Source organism: Penaeus vannamei, chromosome 26, assembly GCF_042767895.1.
Source record: "Penaeus vannamei isolate JL-2024 chromosome 26, ASM4276789v1, whole genome shotgun sequence".
Taxonomy (NCBI): domain Eukaryota; kingdom Metazoa; phylum Arthropoda; class Malacostraca; order Decapoda; family Penaeidae; genus Penaeus; species Penaeus vannamei.
Window position 1 is genome coordinate 31104692 of NC_091574.1, and position 12500 is coordinate 31117191.

Below are 12500 nucleotides of genomic sequence, written 5' to 3' on the forward strand. Positions count from 1 at the left end.
ATAAATAGATAGATAGATAGATATAAATATGTGTGTGTGTGAAGATGTACTCCAGTGCACACGAGTTCGTGTGATTTAATTTTATCATGATGCTGGACTTGTTTATGACTGTTTCAGATGATCTACCCGTTCGTGCACGAACGAACGTACATGACAATAGCGGCCGTCGGGATGGACGCGTGTCACAGCGCCGTGCTGGGCAACGTCCAGAACCCGGCCTACGTGTCTGGGATGCTGGAGGAGTACCCGAGCCCACTCGGCTTGAAGCACCGCTTCCTGAACCTGATGCAGCACATTTTGATGCCATTTTACTGGAGGCACTGGTCTGTTGTGCCTAAAATCCAGAAGGAGGTTAGCTATTGCAAAATCTTTTTCACTTTATCAAAACAATATAAAATTCTTTAAGCATATTGTAATCATTATGATCACCGGTATCATATTATCATTTGTTGTAGTAATAGTAATGGTGACAATAGTAGCCACAGTAATAGTAGTAATACTAATAGCGATATCATAATTATTATCATAGACCCATTTGACTCCAAAACCTTGCAGATCTCGGATATATTCCCGGACCTTCCTCCGCTGCTGGACATCGAGCGCAACCAGAGCCTGACGCTGATCAACTCGCACTTCTCGATGGAAGTGGCTGTTCCTCTGCTGCCGTCGCAGGTGGCGGTGGGCGCCATCCATTGCCGCCCCGCGAATCCTCTTCCGAAGGTGGGTGGGTACAAGATCTGATTTTAGGGCAATGACCTAGTTGATACGACTAATAGGAAGAACATAGGTTATCGACGGAAGGAGTAAATGGCTTCCCGTCCTGAACCCCCAACCCCACCACCACCACACATTGGCTGCACATGAAACTAAGCGTCTAAACCCACAGAATCTAGAAGCCTGGATCTCCGGCGCAGGCCCAGAGGGCGTCGTGTACTTCAGCCTGGGAACCGTTGTCCGAGGTACCACCATGCCGGTCGTGTATCGCGACATGTTTGTGGAGGCCTTCAAGAGGCTGAAGCAGAGAGTCATCTGGAAGTACGAGGAAGAACTGGAGGGCGTCTCGGACAACGTGCTGATACAGAAGTGGCTTCCACAGCAAGATGTATTGGGTAACGTAGCATTCAGTCATTGGTTTCTAACATCAAACAGGATAAATATGACGCGTGGGTGAGGAAATTGATAAAAGAAGAAAATCGAGGATGAGGGGGAGGGGAGGGGGAGGAGTAGAAGATGAAATTATATATATACATACACATATATATATATATATATATATATATATATATATATATATATATATATATATATATATTCATATGTATATTGCATATACAATATATATACATGTATATATATTATATGTATGTGTATGTGTGTACACATACATACACACACACACACACACACACACACACACACACACACACACACGCACACACACACACACACACACACACACACACACATATATATATATATATATATATATATATATATATATATATATATATATATATATGAAAATGAAACTAGTCACAATGAGAAATGAAAATAAGCGTGACGTTTCGAACTCTTCAGACAAAAATCGAAATGGTTTTTGTCTGAAGAGGACCTCGTGAAGAGTTCGAAACGTTACGCTCATTTTCATTTCTCATTGTGGCTAGTTTCATTTTCATTTTTGAAAATTATTATTAGTAGTTAGCCAAGTAGGCATACTAACGGATCCTGGTGCTTACATGTTCTGGCTTCTAAATCGGAAACTCAATACGTAACAGTTTGTAGTTAGATGAAAGAGAAAACAAACATTAAAAGCTATTCAGCCAACCATTTATTCAAAGCATATATATACGGAATGATAATGTAATGAAATCGCAATGCTTGCAATACACTACATAAATGGATGAACAGACAGCTGAAAATTCATTCCTTTCCCAGGACATCCCAACGTAAGGCTTTTCATCTCCCACGGAGGCCTTCTCAGCACCCAAGAGTCCCTGTACCACGGAACGCCCGTCGTCGCCCTGCCTGTCTTCGCGGACCAGCCTAAGAACGCGATGGCAATCCAGAAGCGTGGCGTCGGCGTCGCCCTGGTGTGGGAGGAACTCTCTGTCGATCTCATCGTTAACTCTATTCAGGAAGTTATGAATAACCCCAAGTAAGAGCAGTTGTGTGTTGTGGTTGATAGGGAAGTCTGTACGGCATATGTAGATGGAATCTTAGGAGTCCTCTTAGTCGCCCAGGAAACATGTACAGCGTTTCAGAATTCAAAGCAGTCGTACGTGACCGCCTGATTTTTATTCAGGTACCAACGGAACGCCGAGGAGGTGATGCGCGTGGTGCGGGACCAGCCGGAGACGCCGAGGGAGCGCGCCGTGTTCTGGACCGAGTACGTGGTTCGCCACCAGGGAGCGCCCCGCCTGAGGAGCCCGGCGGCGAAGCTCTCGTGGGTCGAGTTCCTCATGCTGGACGTGCTGCTGGTGCTCCACGTGGTCGTGTACGTGGCCTTCTGCGTTCTGTCGCGGGTCGTAAGGGCGGTGAAAGGGAAGCTCTTCCCTGGCAATGCCAAGAGGAAGAGGGACTGAGTGTTATTTTAATGCACATTCTCAGACCTACATACGTCCATCTCTCTCTCTCTCTCTCTCTCTCTCTCTCTCTCTCTCTCTCTCTATATATATATATATATATATATATATATATATATATATATATATATATATATATATATATATGTATATATATACGTAAATTGATTGAAGAAAACGCATACACATGTTTAAAAAGCTTTGTATTATTTTTTTCCGGAATCAACAAGAGAATAAAATTTTGACCTTGATCCATTACTTTTTCTCCCTAAACTGAAGACTGATTTCAAGAAAATAGAAAATCGGTAAATGATTGCGAGAAAAACCTCTGCAGAACATCACAACGGGTACGGTATTTCAAGGTCATCAGTTTTCCATCTCCACCAGATATACAAACGTGAAAGAAGTAGATAGAAAATAAAAAGTGAGGAAAAGGAATAGTTTGTGTATGTGTCATATGAACATACACATGAAGACATCCATATATATACGTGAGTGCATATGTTTGTGTGTATGTATACATATATGTATGTGTATTTTTGTGTATATACATACATGCACATGTGTATATGTATGTGCACACACGCATATATAGGTATATATATTTATAAATTCATATTTGTATATATATATATATATATATATATATATATATATATATATATATATATTATATACATATATATATATATATATATATATATATATATATATATATATATATATATATATATATATATTTTATACATATATAATACATATGTACGTATATATACATGTATATATATATATATATATATATATATATATATATATATATATATATATATATATATATATATATATATATAAAAAATATTACACATATATACATCTACATACAGAAACACATGAATTTCAATATACATATATATATACATACACATAAACACACACACACACATATGTATATATATATACATTTAAATATTTACATATATATATACACATGTATTTGAATATAAATACATACAAATGCATATATATGTATGTGTGTGTGTGTTCACGCTCACATATACATTAATATGTATTTATAAAGAAATACATATATAGGTATACATATGAAAAATTAAATACATATATAGGTATACATATAAAAAATGAAATACATATATACATATACAAATATACATGGAAGTATTATATATATATATATATATATATATATATATATATATATATATATATATATATATATATATATATGTAATATATATAAGTGCGCCCATGTGCGTGTGTGTATGTATTATACCTATGTCCCGTTTTAAATTACGTGCTACACCGCTGAATTCGAACCCCACCGCAGTATCATCATCATCAGGAGCTGACGCCGACGGGGGCGCATAGCCGCGTCCACCTTCTGCTTCCACCTTTTGGGATTCCTCATAGCAAGCTGCCAGGCAGGGACTCGGCCCATCTCAAGCTCTTCCCGACAGGTTTGATCGATCTGCCCAAGCCATGACCTCCTAGGTCGTCCCACAGGCATCCTCCACCCAGCGTTGTCTCTTACAGAGACAATCTGATGAGCAGGATCAGCCTGTGGAAAGCGAGCCAGGTGGCCATATAGCCTGAGTTGGCGATCTCGGATTGTGCAGGTAACAGGTCCTGTGCCAGTCTCACGGTGCAGCCGTTGGTTAGACACATGGTCTCGCCACCTGTACCCCATAATCCGGCGAAAGCTTTTACAAAATGCATCAAGACGAGACTCCAGGGCACTGGATAATGTCCATGTTTCACTACCGTATAGCAAAACGCATCATCAGGGCCCTGAAAACCCGTAGCTTGGTCCTTCTGCACAGGTACCGGCACCTCCAAATACTTTTATCGAAAGAGTTCATGACCCTTGCTGCTAGGCCAATCCGTCTGCTGACTTCCTGGTCTGACAGCCCAGAGTTATGAACTGCACTACCAAGGTATGTAAAGCTCTCTGTGACTTCAATGTCCTCGCCGCAAGCACGTACCGACCGAACAGGTTCTCCTAGCAAGTCCCCAAAGTCCTGGATCTTGGTCTTGGTCCAGGAGACCTCTAGACCCAAGGGCTTCGCTTCATTACTAAATGCATCGAGAGCCACCACTAGGGTTTCCAAAGACTCAGATAGAATAGCAACATCATCGGCAAAGTCAAGGTCTGTAACCTTAATATTACCCAGTGTTGCTCCACAATGACTTTGAACAGTAGCTCTGCCTAGTATCCAGTCCATGCAAGTGTTGAAAAGTGTTGGTGCAAGAACACAGCCTTGCCTCACTCCTGAACTGACAGGAAAGAAGCTCGACAGGCCCCCACCACACTTTATAGCACTTTCAGTACCAGTATACAGGTTTGATATTAATTCAATAATCCTTGTTGGAATTCCTCTCAGTCTCAGGATCTCCCAGAGTGATTCCCAATGCACTGTGTCGAACGCCTACTTGAGGTCGATGTAGGCTGCAAGCAGCCCACATCCGAACTCACGACGGCGCTCTACAATGACTTGAAGCACAAGGATACGGTCTATTGTGGACTTACCAGGAGTGAATCCAGATTGCTCTAGACTCTGATGCCTAGTAGATGGTCTCTAATATGCCTCAGAAGGATGTGGGCAAGAACCTTGCCTGGTACACTGAGCAGTGTGATGCCGCGGTGATTGCTGCAGTCCCATCGGTCCCCCTTCCTCTTCCAGAGAGGGATGACCACACTCCTCAACAGGTCAAAGGGAACGGTACCGGACTGCCAGATGGCAGCCAGGACAGCATGCAATCCCCGCGCCATAGGTTGACCACCAACCTTTAACAGTTCAGCTGGGATGTCCGGCAGAGGAATCACGGCACTACCCACATCCAAGTTAACTGTTGGAGGGTCAACCCGATACAACTGCTCAAAGTACTCAGCCCAACGCTCCCGCACCGCAACAGGATCTGAGACGATCTGGCCACCTACTAAGCGAACTGCAGTCACCTGTGAAGAGGGCTTGGAATTCAGTTTTCTCAGGGCTTGGTATACAAGACGAAGGTCATTTACTAAGAAATGGCCTTCGACCTCCTCAACAAGACTCTTAATAAACTGTTCCTTGTCCCTTCTTAACAGAGAACAAGTTCAGCGCATCTGAGAACAGTGCAAATCCCCTGCCAGACGAGCCGCACGGCAAGCATCTGTGGCTTCCAGTGTCTCCTGAGAGATTAAGTTCTGTCTTGCTCCAATCGATTCTTGGGCTGCATCAAGTGTTTCGCACTTGAAGGTGTCCCACAGAAGTACAGGGTCCGTCAGATTGTCAAGTGCTGTGAACCAATCAGAGATTGTCTCAGCAAACCTCCGAGCACACTCCCTCTCCTTCAGCCTGTCCAGATGAAACACCCTAGGGTGGTCATTGGGCCGCTGGGGAGTTTTGAAGTGAACCCGGAGGGTAGCCACAACCAATCTATGGTCAGTACCACAGAACTCGGCACTCCTACACACCCTGCAGTTCTGGAGGATCCTCCAACGAGTGCTAATGAGAATGTGGTCCATCTCCTTGGCTTCATTACCCGCATCGCTGTACCATGTCCAACGATGTGGGTCTGGGCGTTGGTACCAGGAGCCAGAAATCCCCAGTTTCTGAGATCTTGCAAAATCCCGGAAAAGGAGGGAATTCTTGCTGCCGGTATCAACTCCCGAACCATGAGGACCGACTGACATCTCATAGCCAGCTCAATCGCACCTAGATACTGCATTGAAGTCACCCAGAACAATACGAATATCTCGCCGGGGCAACTGTCTGCCACAGATGCAAGTTTGGCATAGAATATCTCTTTCACGTCAAGTTTACTAACATCAGTAGGAGCGTACACAGCAATAAGAGACATGAAGCCAAAAGACAGCTTCAGTCTCATTACCATTATATGTTCATCAACTGGAGTGACCTCTACCACCGAGGGCTGGAGCCTACTGGAGACAGCTATGGCTACTCCCTGAAAAAGGTGACCATCGCTGCGGCCCGACCAGTAATAGGTGTAGCCACCTACACTGATCGTGCCGCTGCCAGGTCTTCTCACCTCCGAGAGAGCAGCCACCCCTACTCTCAGCCTCCCCAGTTCCCTCAATAGCAGGGGCAACCAATCATCCTGACGCAAAGAGCGGACGTTCCAAGCCCCCACCCTGACTTCCCGCCTGAGGTTGACCCTCGGGCAGTCGCTCCAGGTGGACGCCACCTCTGCCACCTCCACCGACGCTGCCCCACCTAAAAGGCGGCAAGCTGCGGGACCCATCATCCACCTGTGGGGTTCCCTAGGGCTTTGCTCCACAAGCTTCATTTCGGCCTGGCGGCTACCAGAACGTAGGCGGGACGAGGAGCTCCCGTTCCCAACCTGCGCCCCAGCAGCCGCCCTACCAACGGGGCCCGCAGCCCGCCTCTCTCGCTGGGTAGGAGGGACATTTCCCCTCCCCCCAGCATTTCCATTTAAGCGCAACACTGACAGTGGGTTATTCTCTGGGGGAAGGAGGACGCAAGGCCCACCTCCCCCGAGCCTCCCATTGACCCCGGGGGGCTTAGGGGCAGGAGTTAGTACAGGGCGTGTCCACACGCCAGTGGGCCATGACCCTGTACCTCTGGGGCCTCCTGCTGCTCCGAGATCCCCTACAGTTCAGCCTGGGACCACAAGGTGCCAGTTTCCATGGGTGGCCACGAGGAGGCACTGCAGAAGTCTCGATGTTGGAGAGGCTATGGACTGGCAGGCGCTGCTCCCTTTTTCGCAAAAGGCTAGCCAGCGGTGACAGCTGCAAGCGAGAAGGCATGCAAGCACTTAACACTATCTAGGCTACCACACCATCGCTTCACACCACCCTGCCCATGAAGCACCCACCGCAGTAACCAAGGTAGATCTTGGCTGTAACACGGCGGCCGGTAATAAGCATGGTATGCGTTAGAGATATGATTTGATTTATATGATAATATTTGCCTAATGATATGAGAAACATATATGTTCAGACCTTGAGTTTATCCCTAAATCGTAGTATGGGCATCGTTTTATACTTTTAAAATGCTTTGATACGATAAACTATAGATTTGATGTCGATTCTGATCGGCATTAAAGTGTAAAAAAAAAAAAAAAAAAAAAAAAAAAAAAAAAAAACAATCCTCTAGAAATGTTTGCGGACGCCGTGCTCTAATATTTGACTTAGATAACAATACTTGCATAATGATCATAATATTTATACAGATTTGTGTTGAGTATACCCCTAAATCCGTACTATGGGCATCGTTTTCTACTCTAATAATACTTTGACACGATAAACTACTGCTTTAGAGATGATTCCTTGTTAGACAAGATCTTCATAAACTATTAAAAACCTCTGTCCTTCTCATGTCATACTCGCTTCATAGAGCCCGAAGAATTGATCTTTACGAATGTACATTTATACTTATGTATGTTTGTATGTATAGATACATTCATATATGCGTGTGTGCATATCAAGCAGTTCAATATGACGCTAATGTGGAATATCATGAAATACCAAGCTGCATATTTATCACAACGCCCTACAGAAAATGTAATATTTTCCCGTACGTATACTTTGTAGTGCCGATTCTCGCTCACACTATAATTGTTTTTATAATCATTGTAATTGGAAGACATGTCAATAAAGGTGGTTGTCTTCGTGAGCTTGTTAGTCCGAATGAGATTACTTGAAAGACATGCGGAAACGGGGAGTCTGTAGATCACCACCGGCGCATTTTTGCTTTCAGTCAAGGCCACGCAGTTGCAAAAACGATGTAATGTGACGCGCTGTTGCTCTCTCGGGCGTCTTTGTTGGCAACACGAGTTACTCTCACAGGATAAGTTCGCGGAAAAAACACAAAAATACAAAAAGCGAAATAAGAATAAGAGGAAGAGAGAGAATGAGTAAAAACTGTATACATAAAATTTATGTCCAATAATCATGAATAATAAGCGTTCGTACTAATTGATATCAAAGGAATTCATCGCGAAACTTGGCTCCAGCAACTCAGGGGCTTCTCACCTGCTCGAGCGACCGACGCCAGTTAGGAACCTGCAGTGTCGAGGAAAACGTGTGTCGAGGTCCTGCTTGTGACTAGAGAGAAAAGGTTATTATCATTTATTAACGTACTATGGTGCACTTTTCTTTCGAACGGTATTATACATTATATTACGATACTAATGAACGGGAATTTGAGTGTCTGAAGAAATTATGCATGACCGCATGTGTATAACGAGACAGAGAAAGATCAGCGATTTCTAATAAAGGTACAATTTTCAGTCCGGTTTCTGCAATACGTGTCTCTGTAAATCTAATCTTGTGAACGAACTAGCGGGCGAGCGGAAAAAAAAACATGATTGTGCCCTCGCGATGTCAGTTCAGTTTTGGCAATGTAATTAGTTACTCACATTTGTTGTGTTTTTCGTGTGGCATGCAACGAAAGTATTTCTATTCTATGACATGTATACACACACACACACACACACGTGACCACACCCGCACACACACTCACACACACACACACACACACACACACACACACACACACACACACACACACACACAAGTGACCACACCCGCACACACACACTCACACATACACACACACAAGTGACCACACCCGCACACACACACTCACACACACACACACACACACACACACATACATACGCATATACACGCATATATGTCGGTATATATATTGTATATACACACACATATCTGTGTGTGTGCACAAACAATTCTAATGATGATCCTCATTATTAGAACTGCCACCAATAGGATAATCATATATTTCATCATCATCATGATTATCATTCATGTTTATTATCATAATTTTTTTTTGCAATCAACAGTATCACTCTATCAACACTAATGCGTAGGAAAGTGTGGTTAAAATGATACGGATTTTCTCGCATACCTTAGAACAGTGCATGGAGCCTCCACTAGCATCAGCGCACTCCTATGCGTATATATCACTCAGTCTTTCTATACATATCCCTCATTTTTATTTAACCTTCCGCTCCTCTTCATTTCACAGACAGATCATATATATCTTTACTTTTCCTTTACTAACAGTCTTCGTAATACCTATATTAGCAGCAAAATGGATCTTTCCTTCACAGATGAAGGTGGCACTTACACTTTTCCTGGTGGCACTGGTGGGCGTGGCCCTCGGGAAACTGGCTCCCCTCGAGAGGCCTTACAAGATCCTCATGCTGCTGCCTCTGGGGTCGATGAGCCACAAGAACTTCTTCACGAGCGTTGCTGACGCCCTGGGCGAGCGGGGGCACAAGGTGAGGGTGCCCAAGGATGAGAGAGTGTTCTTGAGGGCGCTGGCCAGGGGACTGAGACTCCATTGGGCAAAATCTGGAGCGTGCATGTTTCCTTTTCCATTCGTGACAAAAGGATTGAAACTGTTTATTGTCGTTGGCAACAAAAAAATATTTTTGGAATGGCCAGTCATTAATTTAGCCACACGATCCCTGCACAAATCACTAATTCAAGAGAGAGTAAGTCCAGGTCATGGAATTAGAGAACAAGAACAGCTCTCGGTCGGGTGCCCTGTGTCCAGTGTCAGACGCCAAATCGCTTATGGGCCGCCCCTTAAGCCTCTGTGGACCGTACTTCAAAAACATTCGTCCTGGCGCTCACGAGTGACTCGAATCCCTACTCTAAAAACGAGCCAACGCCAGGAGCCGCCAGCGCCACCGATGGCGTTCGGCCGCCACGAAAAGTTCTAACTTCGACATTAACTGCTACTAACAAAATTTGATTTTTGACTTTTTCAGCTAGGCTGTCACTTCAAATACCAATTAAATGTTTCCTAACGTACAAACTATATTATGAAAATAAGTATTGTTGACTAACAACAACACATTCACTCGCATGCACTTACACCTTAATACGGTCACACATATTCATAATATTTCTAACATATACAATCAGGCATATACGCATACACAGTATTTGAAATGTCTGCTTTTTCTCCTTTAATCCTTCTCACAAGCCAATTTTATCCTTTATTTCCCTTTCATTGCCATTTTAATTGTTAATAGTAGTACTATTTACATGTTCATTTGTAAGAATGATAACTTACTGTTAATTGATCACGTTTATGTAAAAATTGTCACAAATCAATCTTCCCTGACATATCAAATGCCCTCTCTATCAAATTCATGATTCTTGAATGAATTGCATCTTATCAGTTCAGAGCCTCTAGTACGGTTGCTTACATTAGAAATGAGATATAAGGGCGTATGATATAGAGATTTTTCAAGCAAATATTCTAAGTACTGTTTCACTAATTCTATGCAACAGTCAAGGTTTGTCAAAAATCTGCTGTTTCACAGAGGTCATGGACAAGTATCACATATAATTCTAGCTTAGGACCACACGCACACTGTATCTCTACAATGCCAATTTCCCCTGTTACAGCAGGACAGTGAGTAATGCCCTGGTATTTTTGACTGATTGCTTGCATGGCTCTGCAGTCAAGAAGCAGACCTATCGTTGGAAAGTGATTGAATCTTACGGTAATATTTCCTTGACACATATTTTGACTAACTTGAGATCTTTCAAGATTATATATATATATATATATATATATATATATATATATATATATATATATATATATTGTGTGTGTGTGTGCGTGTGCGTGTGCGTGTGTGTGCACATACCATAAGATACGTAATAGGCTCGCACCTTTCCTTCCACGTTTCTACACTCGAGGTTGCTGATATCTGCCTTTACTGCATTCTTTAGGTTCCTACAAGATTTTAAGCGGTCGTAGGTGTATCGGTGCACAGTGAACACGCATGTACTCTTTTGTCTGATATGTGCAGGCTTTGAATTCCGTTTGGGTTCTGTCTTGAAAATCAGCTGATGACGGGGAAGCAAACAAGGAAGAAACAGATTCGTAAAGGGGGCGTGGTAGTTCAGAAGACAAAGACGAAGTGAAATCGTAAAGCAGCATAAGCTGGACAGTCATATATATGTGTGTGCATATATATATATATATATATATATATATATATATATATATATATATATATATATATATATATATATATATATATATATATATATATGTGTGTGTGTGTGTGTGTGTGTGTGTGTGTGTGTAAACATTACACGTAGATTCATTTTCATTCCACAAAACCAGTCCTTCCTCCCCAGGTGGTGATGCTCTCCAGCCACCCTGCCTCCTCCAAGAACCCCAACGTCGCGGAGGTCGACCACGGACTCAAGGACTTGCACGATGACAACTATAACATGTTCGAATTCCGAGACGATCCTACTGCAAGACTTCTTCTCTTGTCGGATATCTATCCGGCTGTGGTCAAGAAGCTGTACAGAATCCCTGAAGTGATTGAACTGTACAAAAAGAGGAAGACGTTTGATCTCGTTATTGTAGATCTTATGATGAATGAGGTAGCAGTATCTGGTTCTGTGTCTTATCAAAACACACATGTTATATATATATATATATATATATATATATATATATATATATATATATATATATATATATATATATATATATATATATATATATATATATATCGTTCAGTCTATTTATTTTTTAATGATGCTTGTATGCATGCATGCATATATATATATATACATATATATATATATATATATATATATATATATATATATATATATATATATATATATATATATATATATATGTCTGTATGTATATGTATATGTATACATACACATATTTCAAACAACTTACTTGTCTGGACATATGGATATATGTTTTGCGCCATGTATTACCGTAGTCATGTGTCAGTGTAATTCAGTGTCATCTGTGATTTTCAAATTGACCAGCCCTGTTTCAGATGATCTACCCGTTCGTGCACGAACGAACGTACATGACCATAGCGGCCTTCGGGATGGACGCGTGTCACAGC

At 42.3% G+C, this 12500-nt stretch overlaps 2 protein-coding genes across 2 annotated transcripts in view; both read left to right on the top strand.

The window, feature by feature from the left end:
• Nucleotides 1-2833, top strand: part of LOC113809121 (UDP-glycosyltransferase UGT5) — an 8843-nt gene extending 6010 nt beyond the window's left edge. The window contains exons 4-8 of the mRNA XM_070140323.1: nt 118-351; nt 556-720; nt 887-1109; nt 1936-2155; nt 2303-2833. Coding sequence (XP_069996424.1) covers nt 118-351; nt 556-720; nt 887-1109; nt 1936-2155; nt 2303-2582 — 1122 coding nt within the window. The 3' untranslated portion in view covers nt 2583-2833. The remainder of the gene's footprint in view (nt 1-117; nt 352-555; nt 721-886; nt 1110-1935; nt 2156-2302) is intronic.
• A 6865-nt stretch (nt 2834-9698) lies between these two features.
• LOC113815550 (UDP-glycosyltransferase UGT5) overlaps nt 9699-12500 on the top strand; it is a 7603-nt gene continuing 4801 nt past the window's right edge. The window contains exons 1-3 of the mRNA XM_070140324.1: nt 9699-9869; nt 11755-12009; nt 12429-12500. The exon at nt 12429-12500 is cut by the window's right edge and continues 159 nt beyond it. Coding sequence (XP_069996425.1) covers nt 9699-9869; nt 11755-12009; nt 12429-12500 — 498 coding nt within the window. The remainder of the gene's footprint in view (nt 9870-11754; nt 12010-12428) is intronic.